Source organism: Oncorhynchus gorbuscha, linkage group LG14 (assembly GCF_021184085.1).
Source record: "Oncorhynchus gorbuscha isolate QuinsamMale2020 ecotype Even-year linkage group LG14, OgorEven_v1.0, whole genome shotgun sequence".
Lineage (NCBI taxonomy): Eukaryota > Metazoa > Chordata > Actinopteri > Salmoniformes > Salmonidae > Oncorhynchus > Oncorhynchus gorbuscha.
In genome coordinates this window covers 79,211,171-79,237,337 of record NC_060186.1, presented here as the reverse complement: position 1 = coordinate 79,237,337, position 26,167 = coordinate 79,211,171, and the positions used below count along the sequence as shown (strand labels likewise).

The following is a 26,167-nucleotide window of genomic DNA, read 5'->3' as shown; positions in this document are numbered from 1 at the left end:
TTTGTTGTCATTCAACGAGAGACGACTAGGTTTCAAACAAATTTGTTCACTTGAAAAATTATGCAACAAATATTTCAGTTAGATGTAAATTTGCTTGACTAAAATTTCTTTAGCAAAAACGTTGAAACTGATGACAGATTTCTTGATTTATTTTAGATTAATTTGGGCTATTTTGAGGAAATGTACTGGCTATGTTGCTATGGTGGCTCAAGAGGGACAAACAACAGTAACATTTTGACATTAAAAAAAAAAAACTAAAAATTCAAGCGACGGTCTTTTGGGACTGTATGCGTGCACAGATGTTTGATTCACCTAGCCAAGTTCTGCTTGGAGCAAACCGAACCCCTTTAGTCTGATTAGGTTTGTCATTATATCTGATAACATTTCATATTAGTGGACCTGACACTTATATGGCCTGGTCTGAATGCAGTGGAGACACACAGGGAGGGGGACATTCCCTTTGGACCGGCACACGTTCAGCATGTGGGCCAAGCCGAGCTTATTGTGTGCCACAAATGACCCAGAGGACCAAGTGGAAAAACAGTTGTTACAGTAGGTTCTAAATAAACAGAGTTAAAAAATAAAATAAAAACTCACGGACACTTAATGAAGCTCAAACCACGTTTATTCACCCACTGGATCACACAGCTGCATAAGACAAGGAACATATTCACACAAGCACTGATATTTAACCCTTTATCCAATGCTGATCCCCTCCTTACACATCTGAACCACCAATATAACTCTGTTGTTATCCAGAAGATTAGTGATATACGTTCTTCTTCACTTCATCTAACTTGACCTCTGCCAAAATTCCTTAGTCCTTCTGCAACTCACGGCTGTCACGGTGACTGGTACCAGACTGTGCCTCTTCTCCTCCCATAGGATCCCTGATGTCTGACAATAACATATCCTGACACAATGTAAACGTTATACATTACCCTCTCTCCCTCAGTGAAATTAACAAGTATATTTCATGATGTCAAAGGTTAAGAAATCAGAACCCATCACAGTAATAGACAGGCTCATGATCGCCTTAGTTTAAGTAACTTAATTGACTGTAATAGGTTCCTCCTACAACCCTCTCCAGTAACTAATATTGGTAGATCTCTATAAGAATATGTCATTGTGTCTATATAGGCCAGAGGCGGACTGGTTTGTCTCTACTTTGTAGAGGTGGTAGTAGTATGACATCTGCATGGGGAATATGCTGCTGTGGACATGCTAAAATGAGCTATGGGGCTTCCTATATATTTGTGTGGGTTTGTACGAGTGCGTTTGTGTGTGCCTGCCTGCCTACTTACAGTACCTACCTACCTGCCTCCTGCCTACTTACAGTACCTACCTGCCTGCCTGCCTACTTACAGTACCTACCTGCCTGCCTGCCAACTTACAGTACCTACCTGCCTACTTACAGTACCTACCTGCCTGCCTGCCTACTTACAGTACCTACCTGCCTGCCTGCCTACTTACAGTACCTGCCTGCCTGTCTACTTACAGTACCTACCTGCCTGCCTGCCTACTTACAGTACCTACCTGCCTGCCTACTTACAGTACCTACCTGCCTGCCTACTTACAGTACCTACCTGCCTGCCTGCCTACTTACAGTACCTACCTGCCTGCCTGTTTACTTACAGTACCTACCTACCTGCCTGCCTGCCTACTTACAGTACCTACCTGCCTGCCTGTTTACTTACAGTACCTACCTGCCTGCCTACTTACAGTGCCTACCTGCCTGTCTGCCTGCCTACTTATGGGACCTACCTGCCTACTTACAGTGACTGCCTGCCTGCCTACCTGCCTCCCTACTTACAGTACCTACCTACCTACCTGCTTGCCTACTTACAGTGTCTACCTGCCTGCCTACCTGCCTACTTACATTACCTACCTGCCTGCCTAGTTACAGTACCTACCTACTTACAGTGCCTACCTGCCTGCCCGGGCTCATCCGTGGGATGCTTTCCCCGTAAATGGAACACTGCTGTGGATTATCTGCACCCTCCCTGGTCATAGACTGTTCTCTCTGCTATCGCACAGCAAGCGGTACCGGAGCTCCAAGTCTAGGTCCAAAAGGCTCCTCAACAGCTTCTACCCCCAAGCCATGAGAACAGATGGCTTGGGAGTAGATCATTAAATGGCTACCTGGCCTACTTGCGTTGAACCCCCCGTTTTACGCTGCTTCTACTCTTTCTTTATTATCTATCCATAGTCACTTCACCACAACCACATGTACAATTTACCTCGACTAACCTGTGCCCCCCCACACATTGACTCTGTCCCGGTACCTCCTGTATATAACCTCCACATTGACTCTGTACCGGTACCTCCTGTATATAGCCTCCATATTGACTCTGTACCGGTACCTCCTGTATATAGCCTCCACATTGACTCTGTACCGGTACCTCCTGTATATAGCCTCCACATTGACTCTGTACCGGTACCCCCTGTATATAACCTCCACATTGACTCTGTACCGGTACCTCCTGTATATAGCCTCCACATTGACTCTGTACCGGTACCTCCTGTATATAACCTCCACATTGACTCTGTACCGGTACCTCCTGTATATAACCTCCACATAGACTGTTTATCGGTACCTCCTGTCTATAGCCTCGTTACTGTTATTTTATTGTTGCTCTTTAATTATACATTTTTCAATTTTGATTTATTTTTAACTTCAGTTTATTTTAGTAAATACTTTCTTAATTCTTATTTTTCTTAACTGCACTGTTTGTTAAGGGCTTGTAAGTAAGCATTTCACAGCAAGGTCTACAGCACTGATTTCTCTTGCTCTCTCTGGGTATATTTGAAGTAGAAATGCATTTCTCTCTGGAGAGATGGGATAGCCAAGCTGCCTGCCTGCTCCCTCCCCAACACTAGACTCATTGCAGCTAGCCATGCAACAACTAGACCTAGCTAACAGCTAGCCATGCAACAACTAGACTTGGCTAACAGCTAGCCATGCAACAACTAGACCGAGCTAACAGCTAGCCATGCAACAACTAGACTTGGCTAACAGCTAGCCATGCAACAACTAGACCTAGCTAACAGCTAGCCATGCCACAACTAGACCTAGCTAACAGCTAGCCATGCCACAACTAGACCTAGCTAACAGCTAGCCATGCAACAACTATACCTAGCTAACAGCTAGCCATGCAACAACTAGCTAGGTATAGTTGGGGTGACTAGCTAGCAGGCTTTTGTGGAGAGATGGGTAACGATGCTTCGTGGGTGACTGTTGTTGATGTGTGCAGAGGGTCCCTGGTTCGCGCCTGGGTATGGGCGAGGGGACAGTCTAAAGTTATACTGTTACACTAGCCATGCCACAACTAGACCTAGCTAGCAGCTAGCCATGCCACAACTAGACCTAGCTAGCAGCTAGCCATGCCACAACTAGACCTAGCTAACAGCTAGCCATGCCACAACTAGACCTAGCTAACAGCTAGCCATGCCACAACTAGACCTAGCTAGCAGGCAGGAGGCGACTCACTTACTGGCATGAATACTGTAGTATAGAACTACATCCAATTCCCTTTATAGTGCACTACTTTTGACCAGGGAATAGGGTTCCGTTTGGGATTCATCCTCTAGGAGTGAGTTGGAGTTCTACTGGACCCTGACTAGTGTTTTCTAAGTCAATCCACATGGTATGTATAAACATTGTATCATAGGGTGCTTCTGAAATGGCACCATGACGGCAAGAGACAGAAAGCCATTGAGAGGTCATGAAACGCCCTGAGACAGCAACAACACTTCTACAACTATATCCAGATTTCACAATTCCTTTGTGTCAACAATACAGTACCTGCTTCTGTTTCGTAGTGCTATAACCTGGTCCAAATGGCACCCTATTCCCTATATAGTGCACTACTTTAGTTAGACCAGGGCTCTATGGCACCCTATTCCCTATATAGTGCACTACTTTAGACCAGGGCTCTGTGGCACCCTATTCCCTATATAGTGCACTAGTTTTGATCAGGGCCCATAGGGATGTGCCATTTCGGGACACATCCTATGAGTTATTATTTTGCAACTGGCCACACCATTATGGAGAGAATGCGGGGACGTGTGTGTGTGTGTGTGTGTGTGTGTGTGTGTGTGTGTGTGTGTGTGTGTGTGTGTGTGTGTGTGTGTGTGTGTGTGTGTGTGTGTGTGTGTGTGTGTGTGTGTGTGTGTGTGTGTGTGTGTGTGAGATGTGGGGAGGACAGTCTAGATTAGGAAATATTAGAGACTTAATTATGAAACATCATGGAATCCTCCTTGACCAGAGTTACATAATCGACTGATTGCTTAACCAGAGCGAGAGAGAGAGAGAGAGCGAGAGAGAGAGAGAGAGAGAGAGAGAGAGAGAGAGAGAGAGAGAGAGAGAGAGAGAGAGAGAGAGAGAGAGAGAGAGAGAGAGAGAGAGAGAGAGAGAGAGAGAGAGACAGCATTACATCTGGCTGGGGTTGTTGGCCAATGTGTTCATTTCAAGCATTGCTCAAATTGTCTTAGGTTATGTTGTATAGACCTACAGGGAACTTCATACAGTCAGATGGCTGTTTATCGTGTACTGCAGCGGCAGCGATCTCATTACTCCATATCTGATGTCTGGTTATGAGTGTATATGACCATCACTCTGGTGAATTATAGTGAATTGAGATGTGTAAAACCACTGTCTTCTCCACTCCTAGACCATCCCGCAGGTATAATGCCAGTGTCCGCAGGGTAGCCTAGTGGTTAGAGCGTTGGACTAGTAACCGGAAGGTTGCAAGTTCAAACCCCCGAGCTGACAAGGTACAAATCTGTCGTTCTGCTCCTGAACAGGCAGTTAACCCACTGTTCCTAGGCCGTCATTGAAAATAAGAATTTGTTCTTAACTGACTTGCCTAGTTAAATAAAGGTCAAATAAAATATATAGAGAGACATGGGGACGTTTGGGAAAACACTCAGCCACATGGCCCAGTGCTTTGCCTTAGTCAGGATTTGACTGGAAAATGAATTGCAATGATGCTTGGTGTAACGGTTATCCTCCTCTTCTGAGTGTTTTTAATCAAAACTGAACACTAAACAGTTATGTGTGGAAAACACAGAAAACAAGCACCCACAACCAAAATGGGGAAAACAGGCTGCCTAAGTATGATTCTCAATCAGAGACAACGATCGACAGCTGCCTCCGATTGAGAACCATACCAGGTCGAACACAGAAATACAACATAGAAAAGAAGAACATAGACTACCCACCCCAACTCACACCATGACCAAACTAACACATAATAAAGGAACTAAGGTCAGAACGTGACACTTGGACTGCGTTCCAAATGTCGCATTATTCTCTACATAGTGCACTACTTATAGGACCCATAGGACTCTGTTCAAACGTAGTGCACTACTTATAGGACCCATAGGACTCTGGTCAAACATAGTGCACTACTTATAGGACCCATAGGACTCTGGTCAAACGTAGTGCACTACTTATAGTGCAAACGTAGTGCACTACTTATAGGACCCATAGGACTCTGGTCAAACATAGTGCACTACTTATAGGACCCATACTCTGGTCAAACCCTAGTGCACTACTTATAGGACCCATAGGACTCTGGTCAAATGTAGTGCACTACTAGGACCCATAGGACTCTGGTCAAACATAGTGCACTACTTATAGGACCCATATCTGGAAACCCTATAGGACTCTGGTCAAACGTAGTGCACTAGTGCACTTATAGGACCCATAGGACTCTGGTCAAACCCATAGTCTGGTCAGTGCACTACTTATAGGACCCATGGGACTCTGGAAACTCTGGACCCATAGGACAAACGTAGTGCACTACTTATAGGACCCATAGGACTCTGGTCAAACATATTGCAGTGCACTAAACGTAGTGCTTATAGGACCCATAGGGTCAAACTCTGGACAAACTCTGGTCAAACATAGTGCACTACTTATAGGACCCATAGGACTCTGGTCAAATGTAGTGCACTAGTATAGGACCCATAGGACTCTGGTCAAACTAGTGCACTACTTATAGGACCCATAGGACTCTGGTCAAACCTAGTGCACTACTGGTCAAATGTAGTGCACTACTTATAGGACCCATAGGGTCAAACTAGTGCTACTTATAGGACCCATAGGACTCTGGTCAAATGTGCAGGACCCATAGGACTCAAACTAGTGCACTTATAGGACCCATAGGACTCTGGTCAAACATAGTGCACTACTTATAGGACCCATAGGACTCTGGTCAAAAGTAGTGCACTACTTATAGGACCCATAGGACTCTGGTCAAATGTAGTGCACTACTTATAGGACCCATAGGACTCTGGTCAAACGTAGTGCACTACTTATAGGACCCATAGGACTCTGGTCAAACGTAGTGCACTACTTATAGGACCCATAGGACTCTGGTCAAACGTAGTGCACTACTTACAGGACCCATAGGACTCTGGTCAAACGTAGTGCACTACTTAGTTAATAGGTTTGTATTTGGGATGAAGACTTGATGAAGTTCCTCTCTTGGATATTAACCACATCCTGTAGTCTCTGACATCATGTGATCATATGCATTTTCAGTAATATTAATACCAAGGCTAACGAATACTAAAGGCCAAACCCTCTCTCCCTGACACAGAGCCAGGCTCCCTGCCACAGAGCCAGGCTAACGAGCCAATACCAAACCAGGCTCTACCTCCCTGCCACAGAGCCAGGCTAACGAATACCAAACCCTCTACCTCCCTGACACAGAGCCAGGCTAACGAATACCAAACCCTCTACCTCTCTGACACAGAGCCAGGCTAACGAATACCAAACCCTCTACCTCTCTGCCACAGAGCCAGGCTAACGATTACCAAACCCTCTACCTCCCTGACACAGAGCCAGGCTAACGATTACCAAACCCTCTACCTCTCTGACACAGAGCCAGGCTAACGATTACCAAACCCTCTACCTCTCTGCCACAGAGCCAGGCTAACGATGACCAAACCCTCTACCTCTCTGCCACAGAGCCAGGCTAACGATTACCAAACCCTCTACCTCTCTGCCACAGAGCCAGGCTAACGATGACCAAACCCTCTACCTCTCTGCCACAGAGCCAGGCTAACGATTACCAAACCTTCTACCTCTCTGACACAGAGCCAGGCTAACGATTACCAAACCCTCTACCTCTCTGACACAGAGCCAGGCTAACGATGACCAAACCCTCTACCTCTCTGCCACAGAGCCAGGCTAACGATCCGTTCCTGTTCCATCCAAACCCTCTACCTCCCTGCCACAGAGCCAGGCTAACGATTACCAAACCCTCTACCTCTCTGCCACAGAGCCAGGCTAACGATGACCAAACCCTCTACCTCTCTGACACAGAGCCAGGCTAACGATTACCAAACCCTCTACCTCTCTGACACAGAGCCAGGCTAACGATGACCAAACCCTCTACCTCTCTGCCACAGAGCCAGGCTAACGATGACCAAACCCTCTACCTCCCTGCCACAGAGCCAGGCTAACGATTCTCCCCCCTCTGGCTTTGACTGAGCAAACCCTCTACCTCCGGTCTGCCACAGAGTATCAGATTTGAGACACTACGACTTTAACCCTCTACCTCTCTCCACAGAGCCAGTGAGCTATTTCTTTTCTGCTTCACCGTTTACAGGCTAACGATGACCAAACCCCATCTACCTCTCTGCCACAGAGCCAGGCTAACGATTACCAAACCCTCTACCTCCCTGACACAGAGCCAGGCTAACATTTGGCTAATGATAGCTAGCTCATGATTGTAACCTAAAGGACTCATTGAGTAGATTTTACATGCACAGTAATAATTAGATATTAAACTAATTGAAGGCAGTAGGCTGAGTATGGTATTAGTCATGTAAACACCTTACTCTGCTCATCTTAATCGGCGTAAAAACCTTAATCAGTGTATTAATCGTCGAAAACAGTGAAATGCTTACTTACAAACCCTTAACCTTCAATGCAGATGAATACAAAATAAAATAAATAAATAAAATAAATAAAGGTAACAAATATTTAAAGAGCAGCAGTAAAATAACCGTAGCGAGGCTTTATACAGGTCAATGTGGTATCATGACACGCGGGGGCTGCCTGTTCGGACGGTACAGAGTCAATGTGGAGGCTATCAATGTGGACAGGGTGTTACCGGTACAGAGTCAATGTGGAGGCTATATACAGTCGTTTGGACAGACTGTACAGATTCTGCAAACGGTTGCCATGGTACCGGTACAGAGTCAATGTGTATTCAGAATTCATGGCGCTCCGTTAGACGCCGTTTCAGACAGAGGTCCATCCCGGTCCGTCACAGTTTTGGAGGGAGACTAGGACTATATACAGGGTCTAACGGTCTCAATTGCAGACTTCAGGGCCAATCAGGTTGGTGCACAGAGTCAATGTGGAGGCTATATACAGGGGGTACCGAGTCAAGTACAGAGTCAATTTGTGGAGACTATATTAAGAGTCCAAGGTATTGTTGCAGGGTGTACCGGTACAGAGTCAATGTGGAGGCTATATACAGGGGGTACCGGTACAGAGTCAATGTGGAGGCTATATACAGGGGTGCGCCAGGAGGCGCTACCATGGTCACAGAGTCAATGTGGAGGCTATATACAGGGGACTCCCTATTTATTCCTTTGTACCGGTACAGAGTCAATGTGGAGGCTAGCAGGTGTCTCATACAGGGGGTACCGGTACAGAGTCAATGTGGAGGCTATATACAGGGGTAGGCTGAGTACCGGTACAGAGTCAATGTGGAGAGACTATATACAGGGGTAAAGAGTAACATGTACCGGGGTACAGAGTCCATGTGGAGGCAATATACAGGGTGTACAGAGTCAATGTGGAGGCTACAGAATCAATGTGGAGGCTATATACAGGGGGTACCGGTACAGAGTCAATGTGGAGGCTATATACAGGGGGTACAATGTGGAGGCTATATACAGGGGGTACAGAGTCAATGTAGAGACTATATACAGGGGGTACCGGTACAGAGTCAATGTGGAGGCAATACGGGTACAGGGGTACAGGAGTCAATGTGTACCGGTACAGAATCAATGTGGAGGCTATATACAGGGGGAGACTATATACAGGGGGTACGGTACAGAGTCAATGTGGAGACTATATACAGGGGTACCAGAGTCAATGTGGAGGCTATATACAGGGGGTACAGAGTCAAGTCAATGTGGTAGACTATATACAGGGGGTACCGGTACAGAGTCAATGTGGAGGCTATATACAGGGGGTACAGAGTCAGTGGACAGAGTCAATCAATGTGGAGGCTATATACAGGGGGTACCGGAGTCAATGTGGAGGCTATATACAGAGTCAATGTGCTGGGTCACAGAGTCAATGGTTATACAGGGGGTCGAGAGTCAATGCCTCCAGAGTCAATCTTTAGCGCCAGTGAACTGAGTTTGGAACAACTGAATGTAGCGTAGTTGAAGTCGTTTTCACATAATTCAGAATCAAATCCCGAAAATAATATGTTCGCTGTGGTAGAACATTTATTTTCTACATTTATCAGAGTGCCATCAGGTAGTGTCCATGGAAACAGGATCAGGTAGACTGATTTCAGATGTGTCCATGGAAACAGGATCAGGTAGACTGATTTCAGATGTGTCCATGGAAACAGGATCAGGTAGACTGATTTCAGATGTGTCCATGGAAACAGGATCAGGTAGACTGATTTCAGATGTGTCCATGGAAACAGGATCAGGTAGACTGATTTCAGATGTGTCCATGGAAACAGGATCAGGTAGACTGATTTCAGATGTGTCCATGGAAACAGGATCAGGTAGACTGATTTCAGATGTGTCCATGGAAACAGGATCAGGTAGACTGATTTCAGATGTGTCCATGGAAACAGGATCAGGTAGACTGATTTCAGATGTGTCCATGGAAACAGGATTATTAGGGAAATTGTTCTTCCTGCTAAGCATTTTAAATGTTTTAATCAAACTATTATATTAATCTGACTATCCACAATAATCACATTATTGTGTGCATATACCCACACTCACTGACCATGTTGTTGAGGTACTGTCCTCTTCATCGATATAGCCTGGTCCCAGATCAGTTGTGCCATCCTGCCAACTCATGCATGTCAATTACCATAGGAGTTTGAAAGAGAGTACAAACAGGTCTGGGACCAGGCTACCATTGGTATTAAATGAATGAATGGTGGTAATGGGAATGTTTAGTCACCACGTCTTCAATGTGGTTTTGAGACGCTGGTTTCTCAACATCGGGGCCTGCCAAAGACAGGTTGTATGCAGCTCATAAAGCCTGATCAAACCGTGAGCAGAAAATAAGGAGAAATGAGCTGGAAAGCTGTGGGCTGAAAGCTGTGGGCTGAAAGCTGTGGGCTGAACGCTGTGGGCTGAAAGCTGTGGGCTGAAAGCTGTGGGCTGAAAGCTGTGGGCTGAAAGCTGTGGGCTGAACGCTGTGGACTGAACGCTGTGGGCTGAACGCTGTGGGCTGAACGCTGTGGGCTGAACGCTGTGGGCTGAAAGCTGTGGGCTGAAAGCTGTGGGCTGAACGCTGTGGGCTGAAAGCTGTGGGCTGAAAGCTGTGGGCTGAAAGCTGTGGGCTGAGTTCCTGTTTTCTGTTCACAACTTCCTCTTCCTCTGAGTTGAACGACCCAAGATGAACCACAACAGAGCAGAGTACAACACGGCCCTGGACCATAACATACCACAACACCATAACATGCCACATCACAGGACCATAACATACCACATCACAGCACCATAACATACCACATCACAGCACCATAACATACCACAACACGGCCCTGGACATCACCATAACATACCACATCACAGCACCATAACATACCACATCACCATAACATACCACATCACAGCACCATAACATACCACATCACATCACCATAACATACCACATCACCATAACACACCACATCACCATAACACACCACATCACCATAACATACCACATCACATCACCATAACATACCACATCACCATAACATACCACACCACATCACCATAACATACCACATCACCATAACATACCACATCACAGCACCATAACATACCACATCACAGCACCATAACATACCACATCACATCACCATAACATACCACATCACCATAACACACCACATCACCATAACATACCACATCACATCACCACATCACCATAACATACCACATCACCATAACATACCACATCACCATAACATACCACAACACCATAACATATCACATCACCATAACATACCACATCACCATAACATACCACAACACAGCACCATAACATACCACATCACATCACCATAACATACCACATCACCATAACACACCACATCACCATAACACACCACATCACCATAACATACCACATCACATCACCATAACATACCACATCACCATAACATACCACATCACCATAACATACCACATCACCATAACATACCACAACACAGCACCATAACATACCACAGCACCATAACATACCACAGCACCATAACATACCACAGCACCATAACATACCACAGCACCATAACATACCACATCACAACACCATAACATACCACATCACCATAACATACCACAGCACCATAACATACCACATCACCATAACATACCACAGCACCATAACATACCACATCACCATAACATACCACATCACCATAACACACCACAGCACCATAACATACCACATCACCATAACATACCACATCACATCACCATAACACACCACATCACCATAACATACCACATCACAGCACCATAACACACCACATCACCATAACATACCACAGCACCATAACATACCACATCACCATAACATACCACACCACAGCACCATAACATACCACATCACCATAACATACCACATCACATCACCATAACACACCACATCACCATAACATACCACATCACAGCACCATAACACACCACATCACCATAACATACCACAACACCATAACATACCACATCACCATAACACACCACATCACCATAACATACCACATCACAGCACCATAACACACCACATCACCATAACATACCACAACACCATAACATACCACAGCACCATAACATACCACATCACCATAACATACCACAACACAGCACCATAACATACCACATCACAGCACCATAACACACCACATCACCATAACATACCACATCACCATAACACACCACATCACCATAACATACCACATCACAGGACCATAACATACCACATCACATCACCATAACATACCACATCACCATAACATACCACATCACAGGACCATAACATACCACATCACATCACCATAACATACCACATCACAGCACCATAACATACCACATCACCATAACATACCACATCACAGCACCATAACATACCACATCACATCACCATAACATACCACAACACCATAACATACCACATCACCATAACATACCACATCACAGCACCATAACATACCACAGCACCATAACATACCACATCACAACACCATAACATACCACATCACCATAACACACCATATCACATCACCATAACATACCACATCACCATAACATACCACATCACCATAACATACCACATCACAGCACCATAACATACCACATCACAACACCATAACATACCACATCACCATAACATACCACATCACAGCACCATAACACACCACATCACCATAACATACCACAACACCATAACATACCACATCACCATAACACACCACATCACCATAACATACCACATCACAGCACCATAACACACCACATCACCATAACATACCACAACACCATAACATACCACAGCACCATAACATACCACATCACCATAACATACCACAACACAGCACCATAACATACCACATCACCATAACATACCACATCACCATAACACACCACATCACCATAACATACCACATCACAGCACCATAACATACCACATCACATCACCATAACATACCACAACACCATAACATACCACATCACCATAACATACCACATCACAGCACCATAACATACCACAGCACCATAACATACCACATCACAACACCATAACATACCACATCACCATAACACACCATATCACATCACCATAACATACCACATCACCATAACATACCACATCACCATAACATACCACATCACCATAACATACCACATCACCATAACATACCACATCACAGCACCATAACATACCACATCACCATAACATACCACATCACAGCACCATAACACACCACATCACCATAACATACCACAACACCATAACATACCACATCACCATAACACACCACATCACCATAACATACCACATCACAGGACCATAACATACCACATCACATCACCATAACATACCACATCACAGCACCATAACATACCACATCACATCACCATAACATACCACAACACCATAACATACCACATCACCATAACATACCACATCACAGCACCATAACATACCACAGCACCATAACATACCACATCACAACACCATAACATACCACATCACCATAACACACCATATCACATCACCATAACATACCACAACACCATAACATACCACAGCACCATAACATACCACATCACCATAACATACCACAACACAGCACCATAACATACCACATCACCATAACATACCACATCACCATAACACACCACATCACCATAACATACCACATCACAGGACCATAACATACCACATCACAGGACCATAACATACCACATCACATCACCATAACATACCACATCACAGCACCATAACATACCACATCACCATAACATACCACATCACATCACCATAACATACCACAACACCATAACATACCACATCACCATAACATACCGCATCACCATAACACACCACATCACAGCACCATAACATACCACATCACCATAACATACCACATCACAACACCATAACATACCACATCACCATAACACACCATATCACATCACCATAACATACCACATCACCATAACACACCATATCACATCACCATAACATACCACATCACCATAACATACCACATCACCATAACATACCACATCACAGCACCATAACATACCACATCACCATAACATACCACATCACCATAACATACCACAGCACCATAACATACCACACCACCATAACATACCACATCACAGCACCATAACACACCACATCACCATAACATACCACAACACCATAACATACCACATCACCATAACACACCACATCACCATAACATACCACATCACAGCACCATAACACACCACATCACCATAACATACCACATCACCATAACATACCACACCACAGCACCATAACATACCACATCACCATAACATACCACAACACAGCACCATAACATACCACATCACAGCACCATAACACACCACATCACCATAACATACCACATCACCATAACACACCACATCACCATAACATACCACATCACAGGACCATAACATACCACATCACCATAACATACCACATCACAGGACCATAACATACCACATCACATCACCATAACATACCACATCACAGCACCATAACATACCACATCACCATAACATACCACATCACATCACCATAACATACCACAACACCATAACATACCACATCACCATAACATACCACATCACCATAACACACCACATCACAGCACCATAACATACCACATCACCATAACATACCACATCACATCACCATAACATACCACATCACCATAACACACCATATCACATCACCATAACATACCACATCACCATAACATACCACATCACAGCACCATAACATACCACATCACCATAACATACCACATCACCATAACATACCACATCACCATAACACACCACATCACCATAACATACCACATCACAGCACCATAACACACCACATCACCATAACATACCACATCACCATAACATACCACATCACCATAACATACCACATCACCATAACATACCACAACACCATAACATACCACATCACAGCCCTGGACAGCACAGTACCATACAGTACCTCTGGGGCCCTGGACAGCACAGTACCATACAGTACCTCTGGGGCCCTGGACAGCACAGTACCATACAGTACCTCTGGGGCCCTGGACAGCACAGTACCATACAGTACCTCTGGGCCCTGGACAGCACAGTACCATACAGTACCTCTGGGGCCCTGGACAGCACAGTACCATACAGTACCTCTGGGCCCTGGACAGCACAGTACCATACAGTACCTCTGGGCCCTGGACAGCACAGTACCATACAGTACCTCTGGGCCCTGGACAGCACAGTACCATACAGTACCTCTGGGGCCCTGGACAGCACAGTACCATACAGTACCTCTGGGGCCCTGGACAGCACAGTACCATACAGTACCTCTGGGGCCCTGGACAGCACAGTACAGCAGCACAGTACCATACAGTACCTCTGGGGCCCTGGACAGCACAGTACCATACAGTACCTCTGGGGCCCTGGACAGCACAGTACCATACAGTACCTCTGGGGCCCTGGACAGCACAGTACCATACAGTACCTCTGGGGCCCTGGACAGCACAGTACCATACAGTACCTCTGGGGCCCTGGACAGCACAGTACCATACAGTACCTCTGGGGCCCTGGACAGCACAGTACCATACAGTACCTCTGGGGCCCTGGACAGCACAGTACCATACAGTACCTCTGGGGCCCTGGACAGCACAGTACCATACAGTACCTCTGGGGCCCTGGACAGCACAGTACCATACAGTACCTCTGGGGCCCTGGCCTTTAGGAGTCCACTTTTGTGCCATCTGCAGTTTATCCTAACTGTCCGATCCCTCCAAAGTCAAAAGAATGAGGGTTTGTGTAAGTTTAGCCTAACTGTCCGATCCCTCCAAAGTCAAAAGAATGAGGGTTTGTGTAAGTTTAGCCTAACTGTCCGATCCCTCCAAAGTCAAAAGAATGAGGGTTTGTGTAAGTTTAGCCTAACTGTCCGATCCCTCCAAAGTCAAAAGAATGAGGGTTTGTGTAAGTTTAGCCTAACTGTCCGATCCCTCCAAAGTCAAAAGAATGAGGGTTTGTGTAAGTTTAGCCTAACTGTCCGATCCCTCCAAAGTCAAAAGAATGAGGGTTTGTGTAAGTTTAGCCTAACTGTCCGATCCCTCCAAAGTCAAAAGAATGAGGGTTTGTGTAAGTTTAGCCTAACTGTCCGATCCCTCCAAAGTCAAAAGAATGAGGGTTTGTGTAAGTTTAGCCTAACTGTCCGATCCCTCCAAAGTCAAAAGAATGAGGGTTTGTGTAAGTTTAGCCTAACTGTCCGATCCCTCCAAAGTCAAAAGAATGAGGGTTTGTGTAAGGTTGGCCTAACTGTCCTTGTGTAGCATGTATACTCAACAAAACCGTTTGATTTCAAAAGTTTAACCAACTGTAGAACTCTATGCACCAGAACTACTTTTATCAATTTCCACAGAATTTGTTTTAACAAAAAACACATTTACAGGAAGAAATGTTGCAGATACAAAGTTTGGTAACAGAATAAAACTGAGGAAGATTATACTAACTCTACGAACTAATGCTAATAACGAACTAATGCTAATAACGAACTAATGCTAATAACGAACTAATGCTAATAACGAACTAATGCTAATACCGAACAAATGCTAATACCGAACTAATGCTAATATCGAACTAATGCTAATAACAAACTAATGCTAATATTTAACTAATGCTAATAACGAACTAATGCTAATAACAAACTAATGCTAATAACGAACTAATGCTAATAACAAACTAATACTAACTAACTAATACTAACTCTGTCACCAAACTTTGCATCTGCATATCCAGTATTTTAATTACAAGTTTTACTTATTGTGCATAGAGTATGGTTTGTTAAACATAGAAATCAATGGTTTTTGTTTGGCATTCATTTTAAAGTGAGAAATTGGCGTCTGAGTGTAATTCCGTTTATCAAATTCTTCTTCTCCCCAGAGGGTTAAGAAAGGAAGCCTGGGTCAGAAACTCAACAGCACACACTGTAGCATAGTATGACTGACTGAGTGCAGAGGCTGTGTTCCAAATACTACCCTTATACCCTTTTATAGTGCGATACTATTGACCAGAGTTTTATGTTTTCAAGTAGTGCACTATAGAAGGAATGTCATTTGGGACTCCCAGGCAGTAATGGAGCCATGGCTCAGGTCTTGAAGAGAGGAGCATCACTATCATTGTTCATTTTCACCATGTTATTCCTTCTCCAGCCCAGAGATAGGTTGGGCTGTTTGCATGTCACTAAGAGTTGTGCAAGATGATATGTGAGGCGAGCAGGCAAATATGCTGAGGCCAAATGTAGGAGGCGAACAGTGCTGTTTTTCAACAGGATAAGTTAAAGAGTGTTCTGGATGAGAAGCATGGCTGCTTCAAGTTTCCCCCCTGTGGTGGGGAACGCCTGTTTTCCCCCTGTGGTGGGGAACGCCTGTTTTCCCCCTGTGGTGGGGAACGCCTCTTTTCCCCCTGTGGTGGGGAACGCCTCTTTTCCCCCTGTGGTGGGGAACGCCTCTTTTCCCCCTGTGGTGGGGAACGCCTCTTTTCCCCCTGTGGTGGGGAACGCCTCTTTTCCCCCTGTGGTGGGGAACGCCTCTTTTCCCCCTGTGGTGGGGAACGCCTCTTTCCCCCTGTGGTGTGGAACGCCTCTTTCCCCCCTGAGGTGGGGAACGCCTCTTTTCCCCCTGTGGTGGGGAACGCCTCTTTTCCCCCTGTGGTGGGGAACGCCTCTTTCCCCCTGTGGTGGGGAACGCCTGTTTTCCCCCCTGTGGTGGGGAACGCCTCTTTTCCCCCTGTGGTGGGGAACGCCTCTTTTCCCCTTGTGGTGGGGAACGCCTCTTTCCCCCCTGTGGTGGGGAACGCCTGTTTTCCCCCCTGTGGTGGGGAACGCCTCTTTCCCCCCTGTGGTGGGGAACGCCTCTTTTCCCCCTGTGGTGGGGAACGCCTCTTTCCCCCCTGTGGTGGGGAACGCCTGTTTCCCCCCCTGTGGTGGGGAACGCCTCTTTTCCCCCTGTGGTGGGGAACGCCTCTTTTCCCCTTGTGGTGGGGAACGCCTCTTTCCCCCCTGTGGTGGGGAACGCCTCTTTTCCCCCCTGTGGTGGGGAACACCTCTTTTCCCCCTGTGGTGGGGAACGCCTCTTTCCCCCCTGTGGTGGGGAACGCCTCTTTTCCCCCTGTGGTGGGGAACGCCTGTTTTCCCCCCTGTGGTGGGGAACGCCTCTTTCAGACCGTGACTTAACCTATCTGCAGGTGTAAAGCCTTGGGCTTTACTGCAAGCCTTTTAGTTGTAAATGTAGCCATGCGCTAATGATGTGGATGGCCCATGCTCCAGGAGGATACATGAGGAAGTAAGCCATGCACTATAGGTTAGGTTAGCTTCTACTGGCCAGTCAACAACTGTGGAAATGGTGCCAATGAATACACCCTGGTCCTGCTTTTAGCCACCTTTAGCAAGTGTGGAGCTGCTAGGCTAGGGTATTGATGGTAGGAGAGTGGAGCTGCTAGGGTATTGATGGTAGGAGAGTGGAGCTGCTAGGGTATTGATGGTAGGAGAGTGGAGCTGCTAGGGTATTGATGGTAGGAGAGTGGAGCTGCTAGGGTATTGATGGTAGGAGAGTGTAGCTGCTAGGGTATTGATGGTAGGAGAGTGGAGCTGCTAGGGTATTGGTGGTAGGAGAGTGGAGCTGCTAGGGTATTGATGGTAGGAGAGTGGAGCTGCTAGGGTATTGATGGTAGGAGAGTGGAGCTGCTAGGGTATTGATGGTAGGAGAGTGGAGCTGCTAGGGTATTGATGGTAGGAGAGTGGAGCTGCTAGGGTATTGATGGTAGGAGAGTGTAGCTGCTAGGGTATTGATGGTAGGAGAGTGGAGCTGCTAGGGTATTGATGGTAGGAGAGTGGAGCTGCTAGGGTATTGATGGTAGGAGAGTGTAGCTGCTAGGGTATTGATGGTAGGAGAGTGGAGCTGCTAGGGTATTGGTGGTAGGAGAGTGGAGCTGCTAGGGTATTGATGGTAGGAGAGTGGAGCTGCTAGGGTATTGATGGTAGGAGAGTGGAGCTGCTAGGGTATTGATGGTAGGAGAGTGTAGCTGCTAGGGTATTGATGGTAGGAGAGTGGAGCTGCTAGGGTATTGATGGTAGGAGAGTGGAGCTGCTAGGGTATTGATGGTAGGAGAGTGGAGCTGCTAGGGTATTGATGGTAGGAGAGTGTAGCTGCTAGGGTATTGATGGTAGGAGAGTGGAGCTGCTAGGGTATTGATGGTAGGAGAGTGTAGCTGCTAGGGTATTGATGGTAGGAGAGTGGAGCTGCTAGGGTATTGATGGTAGGAGAGTGTAGCTGCTAGGGTATTGATGGTAGGAGAGTGGAGCTGCTAGGGTATTGATGGTAGGAGAGTGGAGCTGCTAGGGTATTGATGGTAGGAGAGTGTAGCTGCTAGGGTATTGATGGTAGGAGAGTGGAGCTGCTAGGGTATTGATGGTAGGAGAGTGGAGCTGCTAGGGTATTGATGGTAGGAGAGTGTAGCTGCTAGGGTATTGATGGTAGGAGAGTGGAGCTGCTAGGGTATTGGTGGTAGGAGAGTGGAGCTGCTAGGGTATTGATGGTAGGAGAGTGGAGCTGCTAGGGTATTGATGGTAGGAGAGTGGAGCTGCTAGGGTATTGATGGTAGAGTCTGGGGTTGCATCCCAAATGGCACCCTATTCCCTTTATAGTGCACAACTTTAGACCAGAGCTCTATGCGTACTGGTCAAAGGTAGGGCACAATGTGGGGAATAGAGTGCCATTTGGGACACAGCGGTTGAATGCCTCAGCCTTGGATTGGAGCAGCTAATTGGCCTCAGGAATGGTGCAGGAAATGGACCCATTTTGTCGACCTGAAGACGGATGAAGTATGTGAGTGGAGAAATCCAGGGTTTCCTGACATATATAAATATACACACACACACACACACACACACACACACACACACACACACACACACACACACACACACACACACACACACACACACACACACACACACACACACACACACACACACACACACACACACACACACACACACACAAATTTGTCTGTGCACACAGTTTTACGAACACACACGCAGGCACATTAGACCTACACGCAGCCATGCCTCATATGCCATTGGTCTTGGCCATGTGCCAGCTAGCCAGGACCTGCATTGAGTGCAGTTCTAATATATGACATTTCCTCTCCCACCTTGACTGTGCTGTGTGTTTGGCTTCTCCTGAGGCCTTTCAGTCGACTAGGCGGTTCTGTAAAGCATACATTCATGCCCTGCCGTGCTCTACTCTGCCGTGCCCAGTCCTGCTGTGCCCTGTCCTGCTGTGCCCTGTCCTGCTGTGCCCTGTCCTGCTGTGCCCCGTCCTGCTGTGCCCTGTCCTGCTGTGCCCCGTCCTGTCCTGCCCTGTCCTGCCGTGCCCTGTCCTGCCGTGCCCTGTCCTGCTCTGTCCTGCTGTGCCCTGTCCTGCTGTGCCCCGTCCTGTCCTGCCCTGTCCTGCTCTGTCCTGCTGTGCCCTGTCCTGCCATGCCCTGTCCTGCTCTGTCCTGCCGCGCCCTGTCCTGCTCTGTCCTGCCGTGCCCTGTCCTGCTCTGTCCTGCTGTGCCCTGTCCTGCCATGCCCTGTCCTGCTCTGTCCTGCCGTGCCCTGTCCTGCTCTGTCCTGCTGTGCCCTGTCCTGCTCTGTCCTGCTGTGCCCTGTCCTGCCCTGTCCTGCTCTGTCCTGCCGTGCCCTGTCCTGCTCTGTCCTGCCGTGCCCTGTCCTGCCGTGCCCTGTCCTGCCGTGCCCTGTCCTGCCGTGCCCTGTCCTGCCGTGCCCTGTCCTGCCGTGCCCAGTCCTGCCCTGTCCTGCCGTGCCCTGTCCTGCTCTGCCGTGCCCTGTCCTGTGTGACTGTCTTTGTCTGTCTGGGGGTACAGTATATTAGTATATTGGCTGTGTGGCACCGACTGGCTTTTCTGCTTGACTGCGAGAATACAGAGAGTGTGTTGCATCATCAAACACTGACCACCCACTTTTCCTGCAAACATTCAGCCTGGCGACACAAACAGAGAACATTCAGCAGTACTGTATCATTTTAATCATTTTGGTCAATAAGATTCTTGCTACGTAGCTTAACTTTCTGAACATTCGAGACGTGTAGTCCACTTGTCATTCCAATCTCCTTTGCATTAGCGTAGCCTCTTCTGTAGCCTGTCAACTATGTGTCGGTTTATCCCTGTTCTCTCCTCTCTGCACAGACCATACAAACGCTCCTCACCGCGTGGCCGCGGCCACCCTACTCTGGTGGTCCCAGCGCGCACGACCCACGTGGAGTTCCAGGTCTCCGGTAGCCTCTGGAACTGCCAATCTGCGGTCAACAAGGCAGAGTTCATCTCAGCCCATGCCTCCCTCCAGTCCCTCGACTTCTTGGCCCTGACGGAAACATGGATCACCACAGACAACACTGCTACTCCTACTGCTCTCTCTTCTTCCGCCCACGTGTTCTCGCACACCCCGAGAGCGTCTGGTCAGCGGGGTGGTGGCACCGGGATCCTCATCTCTCCCAAGTGGTCATTCTCTCTTTCTCCCCTTACCCATCTGTCTATCGCCTCCTTTGAATTCCATGCTGTCACAGTCACTAGCCCTTTCAAGCTTAACATCCTTATCATTTATCGCCCTCCAGGTTCCCTCGGAGAGTTCATCAATGAGCTTGATGCCTTGATAAGCTCCTTTCCTGAGGACGGCTCACCTCTCACAGTTCTGGGCGACTTTAACCTCCCCACGTCTACCTTTGACTCTTTCCTCTCTGCCTCCTTCTTTCCACTCCTCTCCTCTTTTGACCTCACCCTCTCACCTTCCCCCCTACTCACAAGGCAGGCAATACGCTCGACCTCATCTTTACTAGATGCTGTTCTTCCACTAACCTCATTGCAACTCCCCTCCAAGTCTCCGACCACTGCCTTGTATCCTTTTCCCTCTCGCTCTCATCCAACACCTCCCACACTGCCCCTACTCGGATGGTATCGCGCCGTCCCAACCTTCGCTCTCTCTCCCCCGCTACTCTCTCCTCTTCCATCCTATCATCTCTTCCCTCCGCTCAAACCTTCTCCCACCTATCTCCTGATTCTGCCTCCTCAACCCTCCTCTCCTCCCTCTCTGCATCCCTTGACTCTCTATGTCCCCTATCCTCCAGGCCGGCTCGGTCCTCCCTCCCGCTCCGTGGCTCGATGACTCATTGCGAGCTCACAGAACAGGGCTCCGGGCAGCCGAGCGGAAATGGAGGAAAACTCGCCTCCCTGCGGACCTGGCATCCTTTCACTCCCTCCTCTCTACATTTTCCTCCTCTGTCTCTGCTGCTAAAGCCACTTTCTACCACGCTAAATTCCAAGCTTCTGCCTCTAACCCTAGGAAGCTCTTTGCCACCTTCTCCTCCCTCCTGAATCCTCCGCCCCCTCCCCCCCCCCTCCTCCCTCTCTGCAGATGACTTCGTCAACCATTTTGAAAAGAAGGTCGACGACATCCGATCCTCGTTTGCTAAGTCAAACGACACCGCTGGTTCTGCTCACACTGCCCTACCCTATGCTCTGACCTCTTTCTCCCCTCTCTCTCCAGATGAAATCTCGCGTCTTGTGACGGCCGGCCGCCCAACAACCTGCCCGCTTGACCCTATCCCCTCCTCTCTTCTCCAGACCATTTCCGGAGACCTTCTCCCCTTACCTCACCTCGCTCATCAACTCATCCCTGACCGTTGGCTACGTCCCTTCCGTCTTCAAGAGAGCGAGAGTTGCACCCCTTCTGAAAAAACCTACACTCGATCCCTCCGATGTCAACAATTACAGACCAGTATCCCTTCTTTCTTTTCTCTCCAAAACTCTTGAACGTGCCGTCCTTGGCCAGCTCTCCCGCTATCTCTCTCTGAATGACCTTCTTGATCCAAATCAGTCAGGTTTCAAGACTAGTCATTCAACTGAGACTGCTCTCCTCTGTATCACGGAGGCGCTCCGCACTGCTAAAGCTAACTCTCTCTCCTCTGCTCTCATCCTTCTAGATCTATCGGCTGCCTTCGATACTGTGAACCATCAGATCCTCCTCTCCACCCTCTCCGAGTTGGGCATCTCCGGCGCGGCCCACGCTTGGATTGCGTCCTACCTGACAGGTCGCTCCTACCAGGTGGCGTGGCGAGAATCTGTCTCCTCACCACGCGCTCTCACCACTGGTGTCCCCAGGGCTCTGTTCTTGGCCCTCTCCTATTCTCGCTATACACCAAGTCACTTGGCTCTGTCATAACCTCACATGGTCTCTCTTATCATTGCTATGCAGACGACACACAATTAATCTTCTCCTTTCCCCCTTCTGATGACCAGGTGGCGAATCGCATCTCTGCATGTCTGGCAGACATATCAGTGTGGATGACGGATCACCACCTCAAGCTGAACCTCGGCAAGACGGAGCTGCTCTTCCTCCCGGGGAAGGACTGCCCGTTCCATGATCTCGCCATCACGGTTGACAACTCCACTGTGTCCTCCTCCCAGAGCGCCAAGAACCTTGGTGTGATCCTGGACAACACCCTGTCGTTCTCAACTAACATCAAGGCGGTGGCCCGTTCCTGTAGGTTCATGCTCTACAACATCCGCAGAGTACGACCCTGCCTCACACAGGAAGCGGCGCAGGTCCTAATCCAGGCACTTGTCATCTCCCGTCTGGATTACTGCAACTCGCTGTTGGCTGGGCTCCCTGCCTGTGCCATTAAACCCCTTCAACTCATCCAGAACGCCGCAGCCCGTCTGGTGTTCAACCTTCCCAAGTTCTCTCACGTCACCCCGCTCCTCCGTTCTCTCCACTGGCTTCCAGTTGAAGCTCGCATCCGCTACAAGACCATGGTGCTTGCCTACGGAGCTGTGAGGGGAACGGCACCTCAGTACCTCCAGGCTCTGATCAGGCCCTACACCCAAACAAGGGCACTGCGTTCATCCACCTCTGGCCTGCTCGCCTCCCTACCACTGAGGAAGTACAGCTCCCGCTCAGCCCAGTCAAAACTGTTCGCTGCCCTGGCCCCCAATGGTGGAACAAACTCCCTCACGACGCCAGGACAGCGGAGTCAATCACCACCTTCCGGAGACACCTGAAACCCCACCTCTTTAAGGAATACCTAGGATAGGTTAAGTAATCCCTCTCACCCCACCCCCTAAGTTTTAGATGCACTATTGTTAAGTGTCCCACTGGATGTCATAAGGTGAATGCACCAATTTGTAAGTCGCTCTGGATAAGAGCGTCTGCTAAATGACTTAAATGTAAAAATGTAAATGTAACATACAAGACCCCCCTTTTGAAAAGGGAGTGGTAAAAAGCCCCTTTTCACCCTCTGGCTTTTAGCAACCACTACCTGCTTCTGGGGGGGGGTGTGTCTTAATTGTTCCATGTGCCAAACAATCGAGGGTGTTCACAGCAAGACATGTCTCTGAGGGGGGGGGGTCTTAATTGTTCCATGTGCCAAACAATCGAGGGTGTTCACAACAAGACATGTCTCTGAGGGGGGGGGGGGGGGGTTGGTCTTAACTGTGTGTTCGTTGTTGGAAAGGTCTTTGATCTAGCACTGGATATTTTTGGTCCTTTTTCTCAAACCTCCAAACTCTGCAGACAGAGTTAAACATCAGTCTTGTTGATCAGTTCGATAAACATCTGGATCTAGTTTGAATGTTTTTTTTATAGTTGGAAGGAGTTTCTTGTGTAGGTTTTAATAGTTGGAAGGAGTTTATTGTGTAATTTTTAATAGTTGGAAAGAGTTTCTTGTGTAGGTTTTTAATAGTTGGAAGGAGTTTATTGTGTAATTTTTAATAGTTGGAAGGAGTTTATTGTGTAATTTTTATAGTTGGAAGGAGTTTATTGTGTAATTTTTAATAGTTGGAAGGAGTTTCTTGTGTAGGTTTTTATAGTTGGAAGGAGTTTCTTGTGTAGGTTTTAATAGTTGGAAGGAGTTTATTGTGTAATTTTTAATAGTTGGAAGGAGTTTCTTGTGTAGGTTTTTATAGTTGGAAGGAGTTTATTGTGTAATTTTTATAGTTGGAAGGAGTTTATTGTGTAATTTTTATAGTTGGAAGGAGTTTATTGTGTAATTTTTATAGTTGGAAGGAGTTTATTGTGTAATTTTTAATAGTTGGAAGGAGTTTATTGTGTAATTTTTATAGTTGGAAGGAGTTTATTGTGTAATTTTTAATAGTTGGAAGGAGTTTCTTGTGTAGGTTTTTATAGTTGGAAGGAGTTTATTGTGTAATTTTTAATAGTTGGAAGGAGTTTATTGTGTAATTTTTAATAGTTGGAAGGAGTTTATTGTGTAATTTTTAATAGTTGGAAGGAGTTTCTTGTGTAGGTTTTTATAGTTGGAAGGAGTTTATTGTGTAGTTTTTAATAGTTGGAAGGAGTTTCTTGTGTAGGTTTTAATAGTTGGAAGGAGTTTCTTGTGTAGGTTTTAATAGTTGGAAGGAGTTTCTTGTGTAGGTTTTTATAGTTGGAAGGAGTTTCTTGTGTAGGTTTTAATAGTTGGAAGGAGTTTCTTGTGTAGGTTTTTATAGTTGGAAGGAGTTTCTTGTGTAGGTTTTAATAGTTGGAAGGAGTTTCTTGTGTAGGTTTTTATAGTTGGAAGGAGTTTCTTGTGTAGGTTTTTATAGTTGGAAGGAGTTTCTTGTATAGTTTTTATACTCTGACACACTCCGGCCAATGCAGCTCCTCTGTAGATTCAGGTTGAAGAGATTTGTATAATCTTATCTCATGTCTCCTATATGAATCAGCCCAAAGCCTGTTTAGCGTAGGGATGGGATTCCCCGTAAACTGAATAACCTAATTGTTCCATTGGAACAGAAGTGGCTCAGCTCCCTTTCTCAGACGACGTTGCCCTCCCGGAGTCGGCTCCAATACGCCTTCAGGAAGAAAATGCCACAGACCTTGGAGCTTTTGCTGACGGTGAAGTTGAAACTATCTCAGGGAAGCTCATCTGCGGGCTTGTCGTCCTCATCAGGGTCTTGACCTCAAATCAAATGTTATTTGTCACATACACATGGTTAGCAGATGTTAGTGCGAGTGTAGCGAAATGCTTGTGCTTCTAGTTCCGACAATGCAGTAATAACCAACAAGTAATCTAGCTAACAATTCCAAAACGACTACCTTATATAGACACAAGTGTAAAGGGATAAAGAATATGTA

At 47.0% G+C, this 26,167-nt stretch overlaps 1 protein-coding gene across 3 annotated transcripts in view; it reads left to right on the top strand.

The window, feature by feature from the left end:
• Nucleotides 1–26,167, top strand: part of LOC123995456 (jun dimerization protein 2-like) — a 43,722-nt gene that overhangs the window by 6,209 nt on the left and 11,346 nt on the right. Inside the window, exon 1 of one of the 3 annotated variants that reach the window (XM_046299084.1) lies at nucleotides 19,602–19,862. The exons of the other annotated variants lie outside the window; for them this stretch is intronic. Within the exon in view, the coding sequence (XP_046155040.1) occupies nucleotides 19,854–19,862 (9 nt within the window). The 5' untranslated portion in view covers nucleotides 19,602–19,853. Of the gene's footprint in view, nucleotides 1–19,601; nucleotides 19,863–26,167 lie in introns of those variants that run through there. 3 annotated transcript variants of the gene reach the window in all.